This window comes from Cupressus sempervirens, chromosome 3 (genome assembly GCF_028749045.1).
Source record: "Cupressus sempervirens isolate cs-2001-9-10 chromosome 3, ASM2874904v1, whole genome shotgun sequence".
Classification (NCBI taxonomy): Eukaryota; Viridiplantae; Streptophyta; class Pinopsida; order Cupressales; family Cupressaceae; genus Cupressus; species Cupressus sempervirens.
The window spans coordinates 108,381,292-108,407,924 of record NC_143120.1 but is presented as its reverse complement, the minus strand read 5'-3'; the positions used below and the strand labels follow the sequence as shown (position 1 = coordinate 108,407,924).

The window sequence follows — 26,633 nt, the reverse complement described above, 5'->3', positions numbered from 1 at the left end:
AATTTTCTTCAATAAAATTAATTAAGAAAACGAGGCGGCTTCCAAGATAACGTCTTCGAGCAGAACTCCCCAAAGATCCATCGGACAAAGCTTCTACAATTAAAAAAGAATTCCCTCTCCCGCTAAAATGGAGAATTTCACTCACCTCCTCCATGGTGTTCACTGTAATGGTTGGAATTCACAGCAAAATTTTGACAGGAATTTTCAGCCACTTTTGGGCAAATTCTCCTAATCCTTCGGATAGAAAAATCTCAGATACGGAAAAGCTGGGCCAAATTCGATTCTACCGCTAACAATCTTCAATTATTCTACTTCTCCGGGTCTCTGGCACCATCAAATAAATCCTCTACGACTTTTGTCATCTTGTGAATTTTCACCAGACAGTAGCGGCAATGTTGAACGCTTTTACTGCATTGACAAATATTTGTCTTGGAAGTGCTTGGTAACTCAGTAAGTCGGCTAATAAACCTCATAGAAAAAACCTTAAAAAAAATTCAGGCCAAACTCTACACGTTTTAATTATGTTTTTCGCCGAGGCTAATCTGAAGGCTTTACATACAGGCTTACCATCCCAGTATGAGCTGATCTGCTTTTGCCCTTCAACAATCGTTGATGTTTCAATACAGTTTAGAAGTTTCTCACTAGTGCCTGAAGCCGTTTGATAGATCTTCCTCGTAGACCTATCAACGAAGAACTCAACTGCCATGGAACCCATTTCCTCCTCTTTCTGTGAGCAACCCCTCCTTGGTAGTAACATAGTTAAGGACGGATCAACGGACCTCAAAGGAAGGCCTGTCAGCAGGCTTCTCACTGGAGGATGGGTGGCATCCCTTCTCATCATTGGTGTTGAAATTGCAGAGAGATTGGCCTACTATGGCATTTCGGCCAACTTGATCACCTACCTCACAAGTGTCATGCAAGAGAGCACTGCTACTGCTGCAAAAAATATCAATGTCTGGTCAGGTGTTGCATCCATGCTTCCCCTCCTTGGAGCATTTGTTGCAGATTCCTATCTGGGTCGGTACTGGACAATATTTGTGTCTTCTCTTGTGTATCTGCTGGTATGTGTGTTTTTGGGTACCCAAATCTTTTTTTTCTTTTTTCTTTTAATAATATATTGGATTAAGAAAAGAGTAGGCAAATTACATGAAACTGTTGTAGTATCAGTAACAGACAAACAGCTTAGCTACATCTTAGTTTAAAAACAGCTGAAATAAATCCTAAGCAGCACACAGGAGGAAAAAATTAGACATTTAACGAGCGTTGAGCTTTCTCACACAATCCCACTAGCATCTAAATGGCAAGCTTGGAAGTTTCTTTTATGACTCCAATTATGATGATATAACATATTGTTGTTCATAATTTGCATCGTAGACATTAAAACCATTTGTGAAAGACTCCAAATGGGTTCACTTGTTTGATGAGATTTGGACGACTGCCTCAGCTTCTAAATCCAAATGCAAGAACTGGAATACGTTCTCATAATTGCCCAGCTGAGGATGATTATCCCTTTCCTATGTGGGATCCATCTTTTTGGTGAATCAGCAGCCTCATTTGTTTACCGTATGGGGTAAATAGATTAATGCATACAGACAATAAACAAGAACATGTAACAGTAGTACTCCTTTTATTATTCGCATAAATGCTGAAGATATTACATAGTGTTTTTTTGATGATTACAATGATCTCGGATGGTGTACATATACTTCCTGAAGGGGTCCGTTGACTACATAACAATTACTGAAGGGGTCCGTCAGCTATATAACAATTACCAATTACATGCTAATCTACCCATCTGCTGTTTTATAATTTTACCGGCAACATCATCCCCCCAAAAAGAAAAGTCATCCCCGGACGACAATGTAACAGAACTCAAAATTGCACAACTAATTACATCAATACATAGATACTAGGCAGGGGGATGGGTCCTTGGCGTGGTAGGTGTCCGTGCTCTCAGTTCACTCAACTCAGCCCATAGCTTGTAAACCTGCTCCTTTCAAACGTTCAATTCGGCTTCCGCATCCATCTGAAGCTCCAGAGCTGACTACATCATCCCAGCGATCTTTCCTCATTCCTTTTCTTTCTCATCTACTAGCTTCTCTTTCTCTGTTGCCAAATGTTATAACTGACTCTGTTTTTCTATCAAGGCTGCCCTCTTGGATTCCCAGGCCGCCCTTTTCGCGGCTAACTTGGCAATTGACTCCTTCCGAGCACTTTCAACTGCTGCCTGATCCGCTTGGCTCCTCCGAAGGGTGTAATATGTCTCCGTGTATATCTTCTCAATCTCTTGAGTCAATGTCTCTATCCGGCTCCCCAAGCCCGGACTCCCCGTATCGGCCCAATTCCGATGCATTTCTACAGTTTCCATGCTTGGGCAACCTTTATCCTCAAAGCAAACTGTAAAGGCAGCCGGGCATCCTGATCTCATAAAAAATACCACTCGCTCTAACTCCTTCATCACTGAGTCTAAAGTCTGCGCCTCTACAGATGCCACCACTTGTCGAGCCCGAGTTGCTAGAGCGGCTATATCAGCAAAGAATGTTTCCACTGCTTCTAATGCCACTGGGTATTCTTGCTGTACTCCCACAACTTTTTCTACTACTTCCGCCATATGCTCAACAACGCTGTGTGACGGTCCCACATCCTGTACTGGCTCTGCTACCTGTGCTTGCTGAGTGTTCTCCTTCGGAATTTCATCTTGCTTAGGTGTCTGTATATAGGCCATTCGAGGTGCTAGAGTACGTCCACCACGTACTTAAGTAGGTACTCAGCCTCTGAGTTCTACTCTCCCTATCTCGCTCAGGTGATGCTAAGAGTGCTGAATCCACTATAACTACTGCATCTGAACCCACTACATCCATGCGTACACTAGGCGTATTCTGGCTTTCTGCTATCTCTGGTACTGGTAGTTCGGGTACCGCCATGGTAGTCTCCTCTCTCTCCTCCGGTACACTCTCTGCTATAGGTGCCATAGTGTCTGCTATCAAGTGCTTCAACAGGAGCTGGCATACTCTCTCGGCTGATGGGTTCTGCCACTCGTGCAAACCCCACGACAAACCCAACTGTTGGTCCGACGGTCAGACTGGGGGAGGTCTTACCCCATGCTGCCAGAGTGCAGCTATTGTAACCGCCTGCTGTGGTGCTACCATAATCACTATTGGCTGTCGTGTCTCTCCAAACTTTGGTATATGTGCCATGTGCACACCTGCGGGGACTAGGCAGGGAGTGGCGAACGGTGTAGGGTGCGGAAATAACAAGGGGGTGGCTGTGACAATCCCAACCTCTTCATCATCATCTTCCCATTCCTCCTCTCTCGTGCTATTCTCCTTGGAAGATGTCTCTTGCCGTCCGCTGTCTGTATCACCTCTTGTATCTAGCCTGGGTCTCTTCTGCCTTGCAGTGCCCTTTTGCCCACTGGCTAAGTGTTTCCACCGCATGATAGGAGGTTCCTTGGGGGCTAATGGTCCAGGTCTCACCTCCAACTTGTCGTCTAGAATCATTTGCGCTGTAGCATCGAGAAAGAGGCCTATGGCATAATGCAGCATATAAAATGTCTTATGTTGGAGTGTCATAAATTCATGCATGCATTTAGCCAGCACAGATGCCCAATCATACACTTTCCCATTCATTATGCCATTCATCATGGATACCTGTGGAAAGGACATATCAGATGCCTACTTGATTTAGTAGGTTTGCTCTTGACTAAATCCATTAAGCATCGCTACGGTCCCTCTTGGATGTCTATTTTCTTCAATCGCCTACCTTTTGATGTTTCAGCCAATACTTCCTGTTTTACTTCAGTCATGTCTCCGCATACCAACTTGATCAAAAACATTTTTACCTCCTTGGTAATCTTCTTGGGCTATACCTTTTTCCTTGCGGCCCTGGTATGCTGAACACACGCGTGAAATCTGTTGCTTTGAATGAAACTACCAAGTCTTTTCCCAGGTATGGAAATGTGCTTTTCCAAGAGGCCCTGCCATAATTCTCAATCATGGTGCGCAGGGCATCCTTGTAGTCCCGGATGCAAAAAACAGGCATTCGAATCACCCATTCCACTTGTGCCCTTCTAATGTTGGCTTTTATTGGATGACTGTCAGGATTTTCCTACCACCACTTCTTACAATCCATACCGCTTAGTCCCTCGAATGCTATATTTTGTGGTGTGATTTCAGTAGTTGTAGGTGCTTGTGCCTTACACTTCTACTTGTTGCTGCTACTAGTTCCTTCACTTTGGTTACCTACGCTAGACATGTTCATGCCCTTCCTAGCTATAGATTCTTTTGATTCTCTTTTCCACTTTCTCTTGCCTGCAGACTCCATTTATTCCTCTGCTGGATTAGGTCAGTTATTTCTTTGAACACAAATTTTTCTTCTTCTCTGGAGCCCGTACGGATCCGTACGACCCTTCCTCAAGCTTTATGGATGTATAGCTAAACAATCCCTCACTTGCACAGTTGAATGATATAGACTTTAGACTTTTGTTGTAATTTCTTCTGGTTACTTCATCTGACTGGTCGTACGACTTTTCCTTTTGTACTCTTTCTCCAGGAAATAGCTGTACGATACTCGTATGCTTCTAGCTTACTTTGGTCGTACGGCGTACAATATTGAATCTCTTCTTCTGCTTCTCGTACGGTTGTACAGTATTTGTGCTTGAACTGGTTATGCTTTGCTTGCTCTTCCTGAGCGTACAATCTGGTTATATCTGGCTTGCACGTGCAATCTTTAATTCTTTTTCCTTGTTTCCTTACCAGCATACGGTGCTTTATGATTACCTTAGATTTCCGTACAGCGTACAGTCTTCTTCATCTTCTATAGATTAATTCCCCAGAGACAAGTCGTATGGTGCCCAACATACCAAATGCAAGTGTCGTATGATGATCTCGCCGTACGGTGTCTACTAGGATAACTCACACTGCCGTACGGTGGATAATAAGAGGTCCATATGGTATTTTGTTGCTAATCCTTGACTGTGTTTTCTGTACGGACATGAGGGCTCTTAAAAAGGTCGTACGACAATTAGTGGCTTGCTAAAGCTGCCGTATGGTGGCTTCAATGACTTATTTTCTTTTTTCTTTTTCAATTTTTTTAGAATTTTACTGCTCCTTGATATTTGTCGACGACGAGATAGTTTGCGCATGACATATTTCTAACTTGGAATTGTTCACCATTTCTAGAATTTCCTATCCATCTAGTGTCCATAACTCTATTGCTCTGTTATCACCTACTTCTCGGATCTGGTGTGGCTCGACCCATTTGACTTTAAACTTGCCTGGTTTGATTTTATTCTATCTGTCATACTTCAACACCAGCTATCTTGGTTGGAACTTGTTCAGTTTCAGGTGTTTATCATGCCATGCTTTGTGTCTGTTTTGTGTCACCTCCGTGGCCCATTGTGCCAATAGCCACTTCTCCTCGAGTTTGTTCAGATTATGCAACCTTTCCCTCAGGCTTTCCATGTTGCCTAACTTATTCTCCAACACAATCCTCAGACTTGATATCATAAATTTTGTTGGTACAACTGCCTCCTGTCCAAACATCAATTGGAATGGTGCGTGTCCTGTTGTCACCTTGTATACGGTGCAGTATGCCCAGAGGGCAGAGGGCAGTTTCTCCTCTTAGTCTTCACCTTCGACTGCACATGACTTGTAGATGATTGCTGCCAAGATCTTGTTTGTAGCCTCAGCCTGTCCGTTTGCTCTTGGGTAGTACGGGCTCGATAGGAAGTGATATATCCTAAATTCCATCGTTAACAGTTTAATGACGTGATTGACAAAATGCCCTCCATGATCACTCGTTATCTGAAGTGGAATCCCATACCGAGTGATTATTTGTTCATATATGAATTTCGTTGTACTAATCGCTGAGTTATCTGGTAGAGCCCGTGCTTCTACCCACTTCGTTAAGTATTCCATAGCTATGACTATATATAGGCATCGGTGCATTCAATTTACTTTTAGAGGTCCCATGAAATCCAATCCCCATCGTTTGAATAATTTCTGTGCATGTGAGGGGTTAAGCGGCATAAAGTCTCTCTTTAGTGGCTTTCCAGCCCTTTGGCAAGTGTTACACCCGATGACCCATTTGCGTGCGTCGTTGTACACTGTTGGCCACCACAGTCCTGACAGCAATATTTTCCGCACTCTGGTATCAGGTCCCATATGTCCTCCTGTTGGACCCTCATATGGTTCTTTCAACACCCTCGGTATTTCCTCCTTTAACACACATTGTCGCAAGATGTGATCAGGCCTCATTTTGTACAGTAATCCATTAATCAATTGAAATGTACGACTCCTTATTACTAATTTCCGCCTTTCATTTTGTGGCATCTCCTTCGGTGGCTGTCTCGTGGAAAGAACTGTGCATCAGGAAAATCATCATTCACTCCATCTGCTGGTTCACCTGTTTTAATTTGCAATAGGTGGTCCGCGTTGACATGATTCTTCCCGGGCTGTACAATGATCTTGAAGGTGAATTCTTGCAACCAAAGTAGCCACCGGCTGATTCTGCCTTGGATGATAGGTTTATTCACTAGGTACAACAAAGCCTGATGGTCTATATAAAACATGAATGGTGTCGCCAACAAGTAATGTCAGAACTTCTGCACTATGTAGACCATTCCTAAGGCTTCCCGTTCTGTTGTATTGTAGTTTTGTTTTGCTTTTGATAGTAGTCGGTTGGCAAAATATATCAGGTGATCTAACCCGTGGTTACGTGTCTGCGCTAAAGTTGCTCCGATTGCATAATTGGATGTGTCCACCTGAACATGAAATTCCTTGTTCCAATCTGGGTAAGCCTATATAGGTTTTGTGGCCAATTGCACCTTCAACCCTTCAAATGACTCATCTTTTTCTTTCTCCCATTTGAAGGGTTCCCCTTTGCATGTCAATTTGTCCAGTAGGTATGATACTTTGATGAAGTTTTTGATGAATCTTCTATAATATCCTGTGTGTCTCAGAAATGGCTTTACCTTTGTTACATTTGTAGATGGCTGCATTTCCATTATCACTCTGACTTTGTTTGGATCTGTTTTCAATCCCTCCTTACAGACTATATGTTCCAGTAATTTCCCTGCGGAACCATGAATCTGCATTTCTTTAGATTTAAAGCGAGTCGCGCCCTTCGACATCTTTCCATGCATTCGCCCAACGCCGCTAGATGTGTGTCTTCGGTGTTGAATACAGACCAGTCATCCAAGAATGCTTTGAAATTTTCGACAGACATTTGGTTGAATGTGTAGTATGATTCTTTGGAACGTAGCTGACGCATTGCACAGGCCGAATGGCATTCGGTTGTATGCGTATACCCCGCCTTCTACCACAAATGTCATTTTAAGTTTGTCCTCTTCTGCTATGCAAATTTGATTATATCCTGAGAACCCATCCATAAATGAATAAATCTCGTGTCTAGCTACTTCCTCCAATATACTGTTTGTGAAGGGTATTGGGAAGGGGTCCTTAATTGTTACTGCATTGAGACATCTAAAGTCGACACATATTCTGATTTGGGTGGTATCCTTCTTCAAGGATATGACTATAGGTGACACCCATTCACTTGTTTGAACCTTAAAAATAATTCCGGCCTCTAGCATTTAGTTAATTTTTTTTGTAACCCATGCCGTGTAATTTTTATTCATCCTGTAAGGTCACTTCTGTGCAGGCATTGCACCTTCGACCAACGCAATGCGGTGAACACACAGCTCTGGCGGAACTCCTTTCAAATCCTTATATGTCCAAGCGAATACATTTTTGTATTCCAAAAATATTTTGAATGCCGTTGCTTTTAGTACCGGATTCCAATTATCCCCCACTAATATGTTTTTTGATTCGGCCTCATTTCCCAAATTCATGGTCTGTATTGTAGCTTCGTCATATTTTATTGACTTTCCCTCACCGACTACATGTGCAAGTGTTTCATCCAGCGGTGCGTCCCCTTCTTTTATTTCGCTGAATTCTTTTGGAAATCCGTCTCCGTTGTGCCCTTCCTCTATCATTAGTATGTTACAATTCTGGAATAGCTCATAATCTTCCATTTGCCAATGAAATATTCCTTTCACCGAATCCAAATCATCGTCTGTCGATCCACCTTCCAACCATAGGACTCCCTTCTGATCTGGTTCCATTCGCTGTTTTCCTTCATCCTCTTTGTTGGAATTAGATGATAGGGCTTCTTCGCCCACCATTTGTTTGTGTAAATCAATAAAGAATTTTTGTCCTTTACTTTCCAGTGAGTGTATTCTTCTTCCAGTCATGCTTAACCTTTGCTTGTACGAGCCATCGTCGGCCCATAATGGTGTCATATCCTCTCCTCTTCAGCTGGATGACGACGAAATCCAGTAGGAACGACTGTGTTCCAATAGTCACTGGTTGTGCCATTAGGACGCTGAGAGGTTTAATGCCGTGTGGGTTCGCCGTTAGTAATTGGAACATAGGTGGCCACAACATCGGCTGTCCCAACTTCTTCCAGGTATCTTCTGGTAGGAAGTTTACCCTTGATCCTCCGTCCACAATTGTGTCTGAAAGGATCGTTTCTAATATGCCCATCTGTACAACCACCAGATGTCGTTCAGATGTGAGGGCTAGCAGCATTGGGTCTGTTGTACTTGCTCTGCTTTCCTTTTCCCTTCCATGTTCTCTCGGTGGTTTAGCAATTGGAGCGATGTTTGTGAGTGTCGATCGAAGTTGAGGCATTGTGAGCAACAAATTGTTTATTTTGACTGGTACTTCAGTTTGTAATATCTGTCGTATGATATTCTGTTCTGCGTAGTTCCTTGTTGAGGTACCGGTAGTGTCCTTCAATTGTGATTTCTCTGCTTGCGTTGCTTTCTCAATTTCTGCTTGCGCTTCTTCCAATCTCTTCTTTTCTTCCGTTGGGTTGGGGTACAGTTTTGCTTGTTTTCGTGTGATTGCCAAGACTTCTTCGTCTGCGCCAATGCTGATTAGATTCACTCTTGATTTCGGGCACTTGACATCTTCATGATCTCCCGGACCGCACCATCGGCATAACAACTTTGGTGTATTCACTGATGTACAGTTTCGTGCAAAGTGGCCCCACAAATTGCATGCTCGGCATTGAACCATCGGGCAGTCGTTCGCATTGTATTGAATTCAGCTGCGACCCCCATTATTATTGTTGGTATTGTTGTTTTGCCCTCTTCTATTATTTCTGTACCCACCCGAAGTGGCACCGTCATTGTTGGTGTTTCCGCTCCCTCCTGATGTGAAAGCCTCCTATATCAGGAGCACTTGTTGATGTCCTCTTGTTTTCATATTGAAGGGGCATTCTTTTGTGGAATTTCCCATAATCTGACAGATCTCATGGAACTGGTTCTTCAGATAGGATCCCTTCATGTGACCTTCTGTTTTGCATTCTGTGCACCATAACTCATTTCCCTTCGTCTCTTTTTGCATATTCTTAAATTCTTTTATCATTCTAATCATATCCTTTTAGAGAGCTCGGACCTTTTTGTTGCCTTTTTCATCACCACTACTATCTTCTTCCAAAGACACGTCATCTGAGTCAAATGAGCTACTTTTCTTTTTCTTCTTCGTAATCTGTTCACTCTTTAAGTCCATCGCCCGATTGTATGCTTTGGTGTATGAGGATGGCGGCACAATCTTCATTTTCTTCCTTAACTCCGAGCGTAGTCCTTCAATGAACCATCGCTTTTTCAGCCCATCTGTCGGCTTACTTTTCATTTTATTTATTAATTCTTTTAGTTTTCTGGCATATACACTAATTGTTTCATTTTTCCCTTGCTTTGTAGTGTAGATTTTTGCTACGATCTAATTGTCGTCTCGTAGCAATTGAAATTTGGTGATAAACTCCTTTTTAATTCCCACCCATGTAGTTAATTTTTGGGGATCGACATCGGCAAACCAATCAACTGCCACACTCCTTAGGGTTGTTGGAAATTGTTGGACCCATTCCTCTGTGTCGGTTACGCCATTCACCGTCCAAATTGTTTCGCATGTCTTACAGTGTCTGATTGGATCGGCCGTTCCATTACTATCAAACTTTGACAATTTTTCCTTTGGTCCAACCATTACTGTTTGAGTTAGAGGTATTTGTTGTGTACTTGCGTTGCTTTGCACACTTGCACTGTTTTGCACACCCGCACTGTTTCGGATAGTCGTCTTATTTCCAACAGCCGCGTTACTTAGTGAAAAAGGGTTCTCCTCAAGTGAAGTTGTTCCTTCCGGAAGTGTATAGCGGACGAAGAGTTCACTCCACGCTTGTGCTCCTTCGGCACTCCGAGCCATGCGAGTTAATTCCCTTTCGTCTGGATTCTCTTCCCTCGGCATATACAAGTTCAGAAATTCCTCCCTTGTTTCTTCCACCAATTTCAATTGCTGACGAGTCTCTTCCAACAATTCTTCAGTGCTTCAGTGTCTGTCGGCAATCTATTGAAACCTCCGTCTATGCTCGGCTTGTTGTGCCAAAATTAAAATTTCTTGTGCGGTGCGTATTTCATCTTTTTCCTTTAGCTTATTCTTATTTTTGTTAAGCTGATTCGGCATTAGTCTTCATTTTGGTGAATCAACAACCTCATTGTTTGAAAGCCAACGTTATAGTCCAGGAGATTATATGGAATTTCAGAGTTTGAAATACAAAAACCATACCGTGGCCTTCAATCTGATTATTTCCATCAGCAAACCCTTAGCTGTATTTGTTTGCTCCTACCTGGTACCATTAGCTGCTCTGACCTTAGTGTAGATCAAATCTTGTGTCCTATCAGACAGAGAGGGTTTGCAGCCAAAACCCAGAACAAGCTGATACCTGCAAGTTTTAAATAAAAGACAAGAGTGAAGAAGTGTTCCACACACAAAGACAATTGATGTTACAGAATAATTTAAAACTCAGCAAGCACAGACAGATAACATGAACACGAAATGCCACACACATGAGTCACAAACACAAAGGCAATTGACTGATTCTATTAGATTTCAAATCTTGTTTACTTACATCCTTGAGGAGAAATAATGATACTACCTTTAATTCTGATCTCTCTCCATACTTTGGCTTCTATGCTACTCCCCTAGTACTCAGCGTCCTCTGCAATGTGGAGTCACTACCCAAGTATTCCCCTTTTCTTCCTCAAAAACTGGCTTACAAGATACACATTGGATATTTAAGATGGAGTATTAATCCGAGTGCCAAAACCAAATTGAAATTCAAAATTGGGCGCATAAATCTGGAAGCTTTGAAGACTCAAAATTCGCAATAAATGCGTTAGCTTCCGCTGACAACTTTTACGCACTTAACCCAAAATTTGTCGATAGACATAATGTGGGAACTAAGATGACGTTTACCGACAAAGTCAAAATTACATCTGACAGCTGACAACTTTTATGTGCTTGGTTAACCCGAAATTTATCGATAGACATAACTTGGGGACTAAGATGACCTTTACCAACAAAGTCAAAATTACATCTGACAGATAACACGTCAATGCGGATGCTCCTACATCATACACCATGTGCACAGAAATGTTTCATGGGCATAACGCTCATGAACATTCCTGCAAAGATGGGACCTTAATCCTGAACTTCTCCAATTTTGAAACACTAACCCAAGAAGTCTCATCAGTTACACAGTTCTTCAACCAACTAGATACTCCCAATATTCCTTTCCCCATGTCTTCCTTTCCATGTGTGAACCAATAATCTGCTCAATGCCTTCAATTCTTTTCTCAGGCAATTGATGCACCCATTTTGATGCATCTGGCAGTGAATCTTGTTCTTTATTTGACTCCCCTTCATAGTACTTGTACAAATCTGCTACATTGAATATTGGTGTAATGTGTACCCCAATTGGGAGTTCAATCTCATAAGCATTGGATGAAAACTTTTGTGCAACCTTGCATGGGCCAGTCTTCTTGCTTTTTAGTTTGTTGTAGGCCCCTTGTGGAAACCTTTTTCCATGCAAATGTGCCATGACCAGCACTCCAACTTCAAATTCCTGCAGTCTCCTATTTTTGTCAGCATCTTCCTTGTATTTCATGGTACTCTTTTCTAAAGACTGTTTTACTTCCTTGTGCAATTCATGGAGGTACTCTGCAAAGTCTCTATAGTACTCATTCCAGTCGAATCAGCACTATTCCTCAACTCATCAACTGCCCTTGGGCTGTACCCATAGACAACTTAGAAAGTTCTCTTCCCTATACTTCAGTTTCAGAATTATTATAAGCAAATTTTGCTCGTGCTAAGATCAGATCCCCTTGAGTTGGTTTATCTCCAATGAAACATCTCAAGAGATTACCTGAGCTTTGGTTCACGACTTCCTTTTAATCATCAGTTTGAGGATGGTATGTTGAACTAAATCTCAACTGGGTTCCCATCTTCCACAAGGTACGCCAAAATGTCCAACAAATTTTGTTTCCCAATCTGAAATAATACTTTTTGGGAAACCATGCAACCAAACTATCTCCTTGAAGAGCAATGAATCTATATGGGAATCATCACTACCCTTTTGACATGGTATAAAATGAGCCATTTTTGAAAATCTATCTGCCAACAAAGATAAAGTCATTACCTCTCTGTGTCCGAGGTAGTCCCAAAACAAAATCCATGCTAATGCATCCCCATGGCTTTTCTGGTATCAGTAGTGGCTGGTATAATCTGGTATTTTGCTTTGCTCCTTTCGCATATTTACATATCTGACAGTTTTGCACCATTCTTTTCACATTTGCACTCATCCTCGACCAAAAGTAACATTCACTCAGCTATGCTAATGTCTTGTCCACTCCAAAATGTCCACCCAAACCTCCACTATGTTTCTCCTTCATCAATTTCTCCCTCATCAGACCTCGAGGGATGCATAGGCTCTTTCCCTTGAACAGTAAATTTTCTTGTGTTAAATACTCCAACTATGGAGCTCTATCAACCACAACCGGCTTCTTGCATGCTGCGCAAACTTCCTTAAATTCTGCATCTTCTTCATATAACTCTCCCATACGATCAAAACCGAGAACACTTACTCTCAACTCATTACAAATGCATTCTACTTAATGTATCTGCAACTGTATTTGATTTTCCACTTTTATGTTTCAAACAAATGTTTTTTTTAGTTGATGAAACTCAACCCATTTCACATGCCTCTGACTCAGCTGACCTTGGCTATTGATGAATTGCAATGCACAGTGATCAGTGTACAACATAAACTCCTTTGGTAGCAAGAAATACTCCACTTCTTTAGTGCTTGCACAATTACGTAGAACTCTTGATCATACAGAGAGTATTTTCTCTTTGTCTCATTGAGCTTCTTGCTGAAGTAAGCCATGGCTCTTCCTTCTTGACTTAGGACTCCCCTACCACTGTCCTGTTTGCATCACAATCAACCTGAAACACCTTTTTAAAATCAGGTTGTGCTCTGTCACCTTCTCCTTCAAGATGTTGAACTCTTGTCAGCTATTGCCATCCAAACAAATTTTCTTTCATCTCCTCTCATTATTTCTGTTACTGGGGCACATATCCCATTGAAATTTTGAATAAACTTCCTATAGAAGCTTGCCGAACTGTGAAAACTCCTTGCTTCAAATTTACTGCTTGGGGAAGGCTAGTCAGCTGTTGCTTTCACTTTTTCTAGGTCCATTTTCAGATCACTGTTGGAAATAACAAAGCCCAAATACACCAATTCTCCTTTCATAAAACTACACTTCTTTAAATTCACCATCAATTTATCTTCTTTCAGCCTTTGAAGGACAGCTCTAACATGCTTTAAGTGTTCTTCTTTAGTCCTACTTGTTGGATAATTGCCTAGAAATTAGATAAACAACTATGATGAATAACCAGAATAGATACAAGAGACACACAAAATTACCCTGGGAACCCAGAAAACCCTTCCAAACTGAAGGGAAAAACCCAACCACAAAGAAAAAATCATTTTACTGATAACAAGAATTCGAGTGTGTACAATGCCTTTCGCTTGATGTGATATATATAACACATAGAGAGACTCTTCATATTACAACCGAAGGTCTCTTCAATTTCCCAAAACATGACTTTTTATTTTCAATTATATGTAACTCTTCGTATTTCCATGTCTCAGTGCATGTTGTATGACATGTCTTTATATTTAATATTACAATTTATCATAAATGTCCTTTTCAATTGAAGGTGACCATAACGATAATAACGTCCATATTTCTAGAGATGAAGATCTATATCGCAGCTACAATCTCCAACATTATTAAATATCAAAATATCATCTAGATATACAATCACAAATGTACCGTGATACAATTTCAAAATTTCATTCATCAATCTCATGAAAATGCTTGGAGCGTTTGTCAATCCGAACAACATCACCAACCATTTGTATAGTCCATCCTTGGTCTTGAATGTGGTCTTCCATTTGTCACCTTCTCTTATCCTTATTTGATGATAACCACTCTTCAAATGGATTTTAGTGAAGTATCTAGCTCCACTTAAGCAGTCCATAAGATCATCCATTGGCAGCAATGGAATTAGTACATGATGGTTTTCTTGTTTATTGCTCTTGAATTGGTGCACATTTGCCAACCTCCATCTTTCTTTGGTGCTAACATTGCTGGAACCCCGCACGGACTCAAACTTTCTCTAATCAGCCCCTTGTCAAGCAATGTTTGCACTTGTTTCTTCATTTCCTCATTATCCCTTGGTGAGATTCAATACGGTGCCTTGTTTGGCAAATTGCACTAGGAATCAAATCCATACAATGGCTGATGGTTCTTATTGATGGTAACCTATTAGGCAACTCTTTCATCAAAATTTCAGCATACTACTTCAATATCTCCTGGATTTCCTTTGGTATCTCATCTTCATCCTTGGCTGTTCCAATGACGGCTGATTTAGCATAAATAGATAAACAAGTTTCCTCCTTGTAGTTCCTTAAAAATTGCTTTCTAGAGACCAAACATACTCTTGTTTTATCGTCCCCTTCACCTTCACTATCCTTCATGGGATTTAAGAGGTACCCTCTTCCATCTTTCTTGATTGTGTATGTGTTCAACTGACTGTCATGAACAGCTTGTTGATCAAATTGCCAGAGTCTTCCCAAAAGAATATGGCGCATGTCCATTGGTATTACGTTACACACGACTTCATCTTTATAATCTCCGATCTGAAAACTCACCAAACACTGCTCATTCTCCAACAACTTATGCTCCTTTTGCAACCACGAGACTCTATATGGGCTTGGGTGCTTAGTTATTTTCAAATTCAGCTTGCTCTTCATTTCTTCAGACACAATAGTGGTGGTGCTACTGCTGTTCACAATGACTCTGCAACATTTACCATTTACCTTGCATCTTGCTTGGAACAATTTTTGACTTTGGTTTTGTTCCAGCTTCTTCTTTTCAGGGTTCAGCAAAACTCTTCACATCATCAGTGATTCTCCATCTTCAAGGTCTTCTCCATGCTTCGGTGAATTCTTCTTTTCATTTTCAGCTTGTATTACATGCACTCTAGCCTCCTTTCCTCCATCATATTGGATTTGTGGGCACTCAAATGCTCGATGCCCTGTTTCCCCACATTGGTAACAAAGTACTGCTGGAACTCCTTCCTCCATCTCTTCCAAAGGATCCCCTTCCATGGGAATAGCCCTTTTTTCCTGTAGGGAAATCTCCTCTTCCCCTTCCTTCTTGCATATTTGCACTTGGAGTGTTTGTTGCATCTTGTTTGCTGGTGGAGCCTCTACCACTGCTTGATTGTCCTCTTCCATGTGAAAGTCGGCCTCTTCCCCGAGAATTACTTTGTTGCTTCCTATTGAGCTTCTCCTCCGCCTTAAAGGAAAACTGATATGCCTCTTCCACGTTGTGCACATTAATCATGTACTGATCTCATCTTGGATGCTTATGCGTAATCCATTCAACTACTGGGCAACTTGCTTGACATCCTCTTCAACATGACCAACTCTTATGTTTAATTAGTAAAACTCTCTGGTGTACTCTTCCACATTGCTCTCCCTTTGCTTCAAATTTTGCATCTTCTTGAATAGACTGATTTGATAGTTTTGTGGCAAAAATTTGGACTTAAGCTTTGTTACCATTCAATCCCATGACTGAATCTCATCTTCCCCTCCGTTGCGTATCTGTTTGCACATGATCCTACCATAGGGATGCATGGCCCTTCGACTTGGTGCGGGCATTCTTAACCAGCTGCTCCTCTTCAATGTTCTCAAACTCAAAATAATTATCCATCTCAATCCATCAAGTCTTTAGCACTCAATACCCCTTTGTAAGTTGGAGGATCAAGTGAGGCGTAGTGCTTGCTTTAGTGAGAGTTCTGATGAATCTGTTCTCTCTAGGATCTAGTCTAGGTTGTTGTAACTCTTCACTTCTTTCAGTAGCTTGTTCTTCCTCATTGTGGCTGATGTCCTCTATGCGAACACTTCTTCTTTGAGCTGCTTCCATGACATCCATTTGTGCCATAAGACCTCCAACTGCCTCTGCAAGTTTAGGCTCCTCGCCTCTGGTTCTTCTTCTTCTTCAATCCCTTCCTCTTTGGGCCATGTTGCTTGTGGGTCTTCTTCTTAGCACAATGAACTGCAACTCTGATACCGCTTAGTGCAGCTCAAATCCGATGTGTCTTATCAGATTAAGAGAGGGTTTGCAGCCAAAACCCAGAACAAGCTGATACCTGCAAGTTACAAGAGAGAAGAAGTGCTCCACACACAAAGAAAATTGATGTTACAAAATAATGAACTCAGGAAGCGCAGATGGATAACGCGAACACAAAGTGACACACACGTAAAACACAATCTCAAAGGCAAATTACTGATTCTATTAGATTTCAAATCTTGTGTACATACATTCTTGAAGGGAAATAAGGATACTATCCTTAATTTTGTTCTCTCTCTATTCTTTGGCTCCTATGCTACACCCTTGGTACTGTACTTCCTCTATGATGTAGAGTCTATTACGAAGTAATTGGTAAAATACTTGCTTGTTATTAACAGAGACCGAAAGGTCATTATATATAAAAGAATAAAATGATGTTTCCTTAGAAAATGATTGTAAAGAATAGAAACATTCTATTCTAACAGAGAAAGCTAAAAAAGCGAAAGCAAACTAAAACAAACTAGATATTTACAATAGGTTACCATTAACTAATAATAGACGACTATCTATTATTGTAATACCCTCCCTTAATGGTAAATCTATCTAGAACACCAAGCTGTCCTCTGAATTTGACAAACTTATCAAGACCAAGAGACTTGGTGGGAATGTCTATAGTCTGATCTGTGGTAGAAACATACTGCAAATCTATAGTCCTTTTTTCAACCAGTTGCCGTATGTATGACAGTGAACATCCACATGCTTGGTTCGTTCATGGAAGATTGGATTTCGGGCTAACTTGATAACGCCTTCGTTATCAACAAACAGAGTAGTCAGTCTTGTTGGTGACATCTGCATATCCCCAAGCATCCAACGAAGCCAAACAACTTCACATCCTACTTTAACAATCCCTCTGTATTTGACCTCTGTAGAGGAGAGAGAAACTGCCTGTTGCTTCTTACTGGTCCATGTGACTGCACCGGATCCCAAATTGAACACATATCTAGATGTTGACTTTTTATCATTAATAGAGCCTGCCCAATTTGAATTTGTGAACCCACTGAGTTTAGGATTGGAACTTCGAGAGTATAGAAGTCCATACTCTAAAGTGCCCTTCACATAACGAAGCACATGCTTTGCTGCCATCCAATGATCAGCCTTAGGAGCTGTCATAAAGTGTGAAATATAGCTGACTGCGAAGCTGATATCAGGCCTAGTAGCAAAGAGGTAGATGAGGCTGCCTACTAGTTGCTTGTATGTAGTATCATCAATGAAAGGAGAATCAGACTTGGCAGATAACTTGAGACCTTTCTCCATAGGTTTAGATGTAGGCTTGCAATCCTGCATACAAAATTTGTCTAACAGGGCCCTGGCATATTTGGTTTGAGAGATGAATATACCAGAAGATTGTTGCCAAACTTCAACACCTAGGCAATAATGCATGAGCCCAAGGTCAGTCGTATCTGTAATGTCCCCACTAATAGGGTTAGTTAGGGACAAGTAATACTTGAAAAAATAAATGTTAGAATCACAATAATAATAAAACTAACTATATTATTCTACCCTCTAAGTTAACCCCAATCTTAAGGACGTCTCCAGATTGGGCTTCATAGCTCATAGCTACTTCGTCGTTATCCCGGGAGCGCACCCCTTAAGATTCTTCTTGGACGGGCATCCTCTATCCAAGGCCAACGACATATGCATATGTTTGACAATATCAGAATATTCTAGCAACATGGAGAATTCTCGGCCATGGTGGTCGGTTCAAGGTGTTAATACCTTGCTATCCCCATGCTTTGAGTCTTATAATTCTCCTAATAGATTAATGTATTATTATTCGATTATCGGCCAAGGCGGACAATGGAGATCTTAATATCTCCATGCTCCATGCTTCGATATCGAATCTCGGCCATGGCGGACAATGTAGATATTAATATCTCACATGCTCCATGCTTCGAGTTCACATGATATCCATGGTGTTAACCCATGAGCTAACACAATACTATCCATAAGTATTGTTCATAAATAAATTCATAAACATAATTAAACAAATATAATTCATAAACATACCTTTCTTACCTTGTTCTTTTGCAAGAGTCACACCCTTTCATAATACAAATCCTTTGAAAAGTCACAACAGTTCATAGTTATAATCTTTTTGAAAAGTCACAACCCTTCATAACTAAAATTCTTTGGAAAAGTCCCAATACTTTATAATTAAAATATTTTTGAAGAGTCACAACTATTAATTATGACCCTTTCAAAGGTTCGCATCCTTTCAATATTATTGATACCTTTTCAGAAAGTCACTTCCTTATTTTCTTCATATTACTTTCCTCTTCCATTTTCTCCATTTTGAACTCCTCGCTTCTTCTCTTCCTTTTCTCCCCTCTAAAATAAACTCTCCTCCCTTTTATATCTTAATTTTAAGTAGTCATGTCTATTTGTTAAATATCTCTTGCTCCATCTTCCTCCATCTTGCGACCAATGGCAAGTAACTAATCACGAATTTCTTGAATCCGATTCAAGTATGCCTAGAGCGAGGTGCGCTCATCCATGACAATAGAAAACAGAATGTTCTTTGGAAAAAAAGCTTTGCTTTTGTTGGAAGTCTCATGAAAACCTTTGAGATGTGTCCAGATGTTGGCAGCTGTCTTGCCGGATGGAATCTGAGAAAGATGATCATTAGCCATGGATAATTTGAGAAGCATCATTGCCTTTCGATTATTCAGATCCCATATATCTTGATTAGAACCAAGAGCAGTCAAATGCTTCATGTATAGGTTGATTGGTGTTCAAATATTCAAAAATGGCAATGATCCGCTTCTTCTAAGTGCCATAATTCCGACTATTGAATTTGGAGTTTTGCTTGAGTAGAATGTTTGTGAGAGATGCCATGGCATGTTTTTCAATGAAATATTGTGAAAATTGATGAATGCATGTTCTTCGAGGCAAAAAAACGGAAGACCTAGAAAATTTGGAGAGTGTCCTAGAAAAGAGCTTGAAAAACCCAGAAGGAATATGCTGTTGTTTTCTGGATCCGCTGGCTCAAAGATCAAGGCACAGAAAATGAGGCACCCAGAAAAATCAGACGACAACCCAATTGAGCTCTCAAAAAACCCACCAAGAATCTATGATAAAAAAAAAATTCCAAGCCCAAAAATTAGGGTTTCGGGCAAAACCCTATCCTGCTGCAAAACAAGCTCCAAATAATGGCAGATTTGGGCAAAAAAGTTGCAGAAACAGACCAAGAACCAGGCAGATTTAGTACTATAGCTGCTGGGTGGAGGTTATGGCAAGATCAAGAAGAGAAAATGAATCTTTTGCAAACATTTGCTGCTCCAAATGTGAAGGAAAAAACTCTCGACGCGAGCTGAGTAATATTGCAAGTTGCAAACGTGATTTGCAGAGGAAATCGCGAGCAAACTTGGTGCACAGAAAAGATGAGATAGCAGTGAAAAATTGTGGTTTGTAGCAGCTCCGAGTTTCTCAGCCTGCAAAAATGGGAGTAGTAAAAAATAGGAGTTTGTGAAAATTGTGATTTTTGGAGGGCCGACTGCTCTGAAAAAACAAAAAATCAAATGGGATGCAAGCTTGTTTGCATTCACGAACTAGAGATCATGCAAAAATTGAAACAAATTTGAAGATTTGATTTTTGATGATTCTCCAAAATTCGAATAGAAACCCTAGCCGGGTTTTTTTTGAAACAAGAAAATCTGAAATTATTTCAAAAAAATTTAACAAATTATTTCAAAAAGAAATTATAATATTTTTGAAAAAATTTGAAGTATTGGCTCTGATACCATTTTATGAAGTAATTGGTAAAATACTTGCTTATTATGAACAGAGACCGAATGGTCATTATATACAAAAGAATAAAATGATGTTTCCTTAGAAAACAATCGTAAAGAATAGAAACATTCTATTCTAACAGAGAAAGCTAGAAAAGCGAAAGCAAACTAAAGTTAACTAGATATTTACAACAGATTACCATTAACTAATAATAGATGACTATCTATTATCGTGATAGAGTCAGCATCCAAGCATTCCGCTTGTCTTCCTCTCTTTCTTCCTCAAAAACTGACTTACAAGATACACATTAGATATCTAAGATGGAGTACTGATCTGGGTGCCAAAACTAAATTGAAATTCAAAATTGGGCATCTAAATCTGAAAGCTTCGGAGTTTCAAAATTTGCAATAAATGCTTCAGCTGCCACTGACAACTCTTATACACTCGGTTAACCTGACATTTATTGATAGACATAACTTGGGGACTAACATGATGTTTACCAATTAAGTCAAAATTACATCCAATAGATAACACGACATCAGACCTCATAATGGAGGAAACAGAGTTCCTGTCTTTTCTTCTACAGCCTTTACAGTCTGTTTAGTTCTATAATCAGCACAGCTATTAAAATCACCTCCCCAGCTAATAGAAGACTCTCTTTTCAACACAAAGACACCTCTCAATGCCATCCGACAACCTCATATATGCTGATCAATATTAAAAACTTCAAAAAGGGGTCGACAGAAGCAATAACAACAACACCACTAAAAGCTAAAACATTATTATCATCCGAAATTGTAACATCATAGTCAGCTGCCTATGTTTTAGCCAATTGGAGCTGTTCTTAACTTATTTATACCCAAATCCCTTGTTTGCCCCACACATTCGTAAGCTTTGCATTTTGTTTGTACACACTTCGAAATTCAGCATTCTTTCCGATCACATATTACCCCTTGGCGATTCTGGCCAATATATTTCATTCTATTGAATCTTATGATTGAGGATTGGAAATAAGTCATTGGCTCTTCCTTGCTGTACCTATCATCTCACTTAGTTTGAAGTGAGCTGTTTATAAGGTTTCAGAAAACTTCATGCTATGATTGTTATCATGTAGGAAATCTGTGGTATATATAGAATTATCAGCCGCTTCTTTTCCTTTTTTATTCAGTTATGTTTAAAAGAAAATCCAATGTTTCAGTGTCTCTACAGCATTGCCAGTTTATGTTTCAGTGTCTCTATATGGTTGCCAGTTTATGTTTCAGTGTCTTTATAGTGTTACCCAGATCCTGAACAAATAACTACGTGTTTGGGTACCTTTCTCTGTGTCTCTACAAATACAAACAATCACACACCACCACTGGGATTAATCCATCCTGTATAGGTGTTGGAAAAAATTGCTGGACAAATATTGTAATATTGAACATTGTTGTACAGAGAATATTGAAGTATAATTATAATATTATTGTTTTAGGGCTTTACAATGTACTGTTCACTTGAAGGCATTACATTACAAACTGAATATTTTGTAAATCTATCACTAAATGACTTTATTAGATTTGTAAACCATTAACTTTCCAATAATAGATCATCTTACAGGTTTGAACTGGTGTGTTGCTTATAAGATCCAATAAACTACAACCATTACAGAAAACTTGAGCAATAATGAGAATTATCGACTCAGAAATTGTTCTTGCCGATGCTTAAAAAAGAAAAAAATTGTTCACAATAAGATCTGCTGTTTCAGAGGATTGTTAAAATGCATTTTGTTTGTACTCATTTGTAAATTTTGCTGTTCTTTTCTCCTACATAGTATATCCATTGAACTTTGGAGTTTTTGTCAGAATAATTCCTTCTAATGAACCGTGGAAGTCTTTTCAATATTTTCCAATTGAGTGAACATTGGGATTCTACAATATAAAGTTGGCTATCATACACTTGAATTCTTCCCCGTCAAAACAATCATTTAAGTGTGAATTGAGTTGTTAGTGAAGTTTAATAAAATGATTATCATAAATTGTGACCATCTAGAAATCTTAAGAAAATTTAGAATTTTCATCTATGATTTTTTAATTGACATCTACGAAGAAAAATGGGATGTTTAAGTGTCTTAACACCAGAGCAATGTCTACTGAAGTGCGTACATAGCCTTTTGCATGTAAACAAATTGGCATATTGACACCATTAAGGATTATTTTTTATTATATAAATATCTCATATGGTGTGAATTGTGTTGTTTATGACATTCAATAAACAGCAACAGTGCTCATGACCATGATGAAACTTTTGGTAATACTGAGTGTTAGCAATTCTGTATTTCTTTGGTCTATACTTCAGAAAGAAAAGTGAATTTTGCTGTCTTCACAAGTTGCCAGTGTATGTGTCTGGAAAAATAGCAAGCAAATCAAGTACCTTGCTGTAAACCCTAATTTGGTATTTTTGTTTAGAACCTGTATCTGCAAGTGGAAATAATATTAATTTGGGCTAGCTTTTAGTTTGGCTTGCAATTACTCTAATTTGTTTACATTGTAGCAAGGCTGTTGCCATTCTGCAGGCGAACATCTGAATAAATGGCAAGAAAAATGAGTAATTTATTGAGTGTTTAGTTTGGTTTTATCTCAAGCAGATTTTTATTTATTTATTTCAGTCCATTTTTTGTTTCAGTCAACAAAAAATCGTAGTATAGTAGAAACAGTAAGCATTACTAACTAGGTTGTTGTCTGGCTGCAGGGCTTGATCTGTTTAACAATTTCAGCTTCTCTAACAATATTTAGCCCGCCCACATGCGTTGACACATCATATTTCTGTCCCAAACCATCATCTTTCCAGCTGGGCTTTTTCTTCTTTTCTCTATACCTGGTGGCATTGGGTCAAGGAGGTCACAAACCTTGCTTACAAGCATTTGGTGCAGACCAATTTGATCAAGAAGACCCAACCGAAAGAAGGCATAAGAGCTCATTCTTCAATTGGTGGTATTTTGGTCTAACCAGTGGGTTAATTTTATTTATAAATATTATCATGTACATTCAAGAAAATGTTGGATGGGGTCTGGGGTTTGGCATCCCAACTATGACGATGGCAATAGCACTCTCTGTCTTCTTGTGTGGCACAAAAATGTACCGACACAAGCTTCCTTCTACCAGCCCATTTTCTCAAATCATCCAAGTTTTTGTTGCCACAATTCGTAAGTGGAATCTCCCTATTCCTTCTCAAGAAGAACAGAGAGAAAATGTTATTGAAGAACCTTATGCAAGTGAAACAACAAGAAAGCTTCTGCCAACAAATCAATTTAGGTAATCCATTTGACATGTTTATATGCATCTAATTATACTGCTTCCCATGAGTTGAAAGATTGCATGAATTGTCATATTTATTTTGAGTATAAAGGTTTTAAAATGTTGCTGTTTAAAATGTGCTTGCAAACTTGGAGAAAATGTTCATATAGTCACTGTTGTTTTGCAGATTTCTTGAGAAAGCAACAGTTGCAGCTCCGTCAGATCTTGAGTCCAAGACAGATATTAACTGGAGGTTATGCTCAATCACACAAGTTGAAGAAGTTAAACTTGTTCTGAGGTTGCTTCCTATTTGGATGGCCTGTTTGATGTATGGAGTGGTTTTTGCACAATCTCCAACATTTTTCACAAAACAGGGCAGCACGATGGATAGAAAGATCATTGGAGACTTTGAAGTCCCTGCAGCAACTTTGCAAAGCTTTATCAGCTTGTCCATTATTGTGCTGGTGCCTGTTTATGACCGAATATTTGTTCCAATTGCCAGAAGCATAACTGGAAATGACCGTGGTATAACACTGTTGCAAAGGATAGGTGTTGGTATGTTTTCTTCTGTTCTTTCCATGGTTGTTGCAGCCCTGACAGAAATGAAAAGGCTCGAAGCAGCGAAGGACTATGGTTTGATAGACAAACCCCATGCAACAATTCCTCTTAGCATTTTTTGGTTGCTTCCACAATACATCCTGTTTGGTGTTTCAGATGTGTTTACAATGATAGGTTTGCAAGAGTATTTTTATGATCAGATGCCTGACACAATGAGAAGCTTGGGAATTGCTATGTATTTGAGTGTCTTTGGAGTGGGCAGTTTCTTGAGTGGTATTATTATTTCAATTGTTGAGGAACTCAGTAGCAAAGCCGGAGGACAAAACTGGTTTGTAGACAATCTAAACAAAGCTCACTTAGACTACTTCTATTGGCTTTTGGCTGCACTGAGTGCACTATTCTTGTGCATCTATGCCTCATTTGCGAGTTGCTTTATTTACAAAAGGGAAGAAAGTATTGCTTGTAAAGATGAGGAGATATCCTGATCTACAAAGATCTTTTCAACTTAGTTAGACATGTCATGTATGTTGGTTGTTTTTATGTAACAAAAATCTAAGAATATTGTAGAATGTGCACCTGAACTATTTCTATGGAACATCAAGAACACAGAATACATCTTATACCATTGAAATTGGAGAGAGGAATTGTTTGCTATAAACGATATCTGTATGAGAGTTCACAACTTCATTTTATGAACTGTCTGCATTTTGCAAGACAAGCAAAAAAGTTAGTGTCTAGAAATGGCTGTAACAAAAGACTCAATAAATGAGTTGACAAGAATTAACCAATAAATATGGGCTTGCATATGTAGACTCAAACTCAAAAAATACAACAAATTGGCCCCAAAACCATGATATTGTCCGCTTATTCAATATTGGGTAATATGTTTTCATTTTATTGACATTTCCTCAAATATTTAATTAATTATATTTTTCCAATGTGAGACCCATATTAAATTATAGTTCCAATATTGTATATAACACAAAGTGCCCCAAGGATGTTGACTTGAAGTGATGCACATATTTCTTGACCCCCACAGGTGTGAAAATCCCCTAATTCATAACACTCAATATTGCATACGTTTTCCATTTGCTACAAATAAGTATGTTTGATAATTTATTGTAATGAGATTTCACCAGTCATATGTATCTTTAGTTTTGATATTTTTTGGCCAGTGTCATGAAAGAAAATATTGTGCGAGGGAAATCACTAGGACAAATGGTCAAACTAGGAAGTTTGTATCTAAAATCTCTCATTTATTAGAAGGAAAGATGATCCGCTAAGTGCGAGGAGGGTCACACAGTAAGATGATGCAAGGATTCATTTTCTACGAAGTTGAACTATGGCTATGTAAATGAAAGAAGAAAATATGTAAGTCAAGAATGGGAATGAGGAGCATATATATAAACAATAGATTGTCAAACCGATTTTACTAGATGTGGAAATCTGGAACAACCAAAAATCCAGTAGTCGAAATTTCAGATTGGAATGGAAAGTATAAAGTGAATGGACTTTGCCGAGATCCTTGTAGGTGCTTAATAACAATTTTTTTTGATAAAAATTAATGCCAACTATAACTCTCAATTAGATTTTCTTGTAGCTTTTTTGGTTGTTGCACCACCTATAACCTACACACATAAATTATGGAAAATGTAGGGGAAAAAAAGAGTTTGCCTCATTTAAACCCTTATAGAGGAATTAACCTTAAAATTTGGTTGAAATTTTAAAAAGGGGAGTGTTTTGTTAATAGTATAGGATTCATAATATGTTTATACCTTCACAAATGGCTAATGTCTCATGAAGATACTTGGACGTGTTGTCTTGACCTTATATCTAGGATAGGAACAAAATGAATGCCTTCACTAATTTTTATATCTAGACATTACTCCTTGTCTTCCATGATTGGTTCTTGAATAAATATCAATGTGGATATATTGCCTTGATTTTTCCTTGAATTGATAACTTGGGAGCTTTAATGCTTGTAGTCGAGTTCTTTGGAGAGCTCTTTTAAAATGGAGAAGGTGTCTTTGCTTTTATACCTCACGAGACCATTTTGGGGTTCTAAACTCAAATGTAGATGATGAATATTGGAACATCCTACTAAACTCAAAAGACCTTTCTCTATTTCAAATTTGGGCCCAATTTACAAGGTATGTAGAAGCCCAGTTAACTCACCCTGTTCCCCTAAGGGTGCCCTATGCTAACTAACCAGGGCTTAGATTTAAATAAAAATGTCAATTGAGATTTGCAAATGACCAAAATGCATAGAAAATCAAGGTGTGATATTTGAAAAAATATACAAGTCCACCCATTATGAAATGTACGCAAGATATGACAATGAATGAAATAATTAAAGGGGGCACACCTAAAATTAAGATCCCTAATAGAAATTGAGAGGACTCATATTTCAACAACTAAGTCATTTCCTTCATGTCTTAAAATCACCCCATTTTATTATTATTAATCTTTTA

General features: G+C 39.3%; 1 protein-coding gene across 2 annotated transcripts; it reads left to right on the top strand.

The window, feature by feature from the left end:
- The first annotated feature begins 43 nt into the window (after positions 1 to 43).
- Positions 44 to 24,820, top strand: LOC149565017 (protein NRT1/ PTR FAMILY 5.10-like). Of its 2 annotated transcripts, XM_089818548.1 has the most exons (4): positions 117 to 450; positions 562 to 1,061; positions 23,060 to 23,622; positions 23,792 to 24,820. In XM_089818548.1, exons 2-4 carry the CDS (start codon positions 705 to 707, stop codon positions 24,645 to 24,647), a joined length of 1,776 nt encoding a protein of 591 aa, XP_089674674.1. In that variant the 5' UTR covers positions 117 to 450; positions 562 to 704; the 3' UTR covers positions 24,648 to 24,820. The 2 variants fall into 2 exon arrangements, with proteins under 2 accessions (XP_089674673.1, XP_089674674.1); XM_089818547.1 differs by having other exon boundaries at positions 44 to 1,061.
- Positions 24,821 to 26,633: the final 1,813 nt, after the last annotated feature.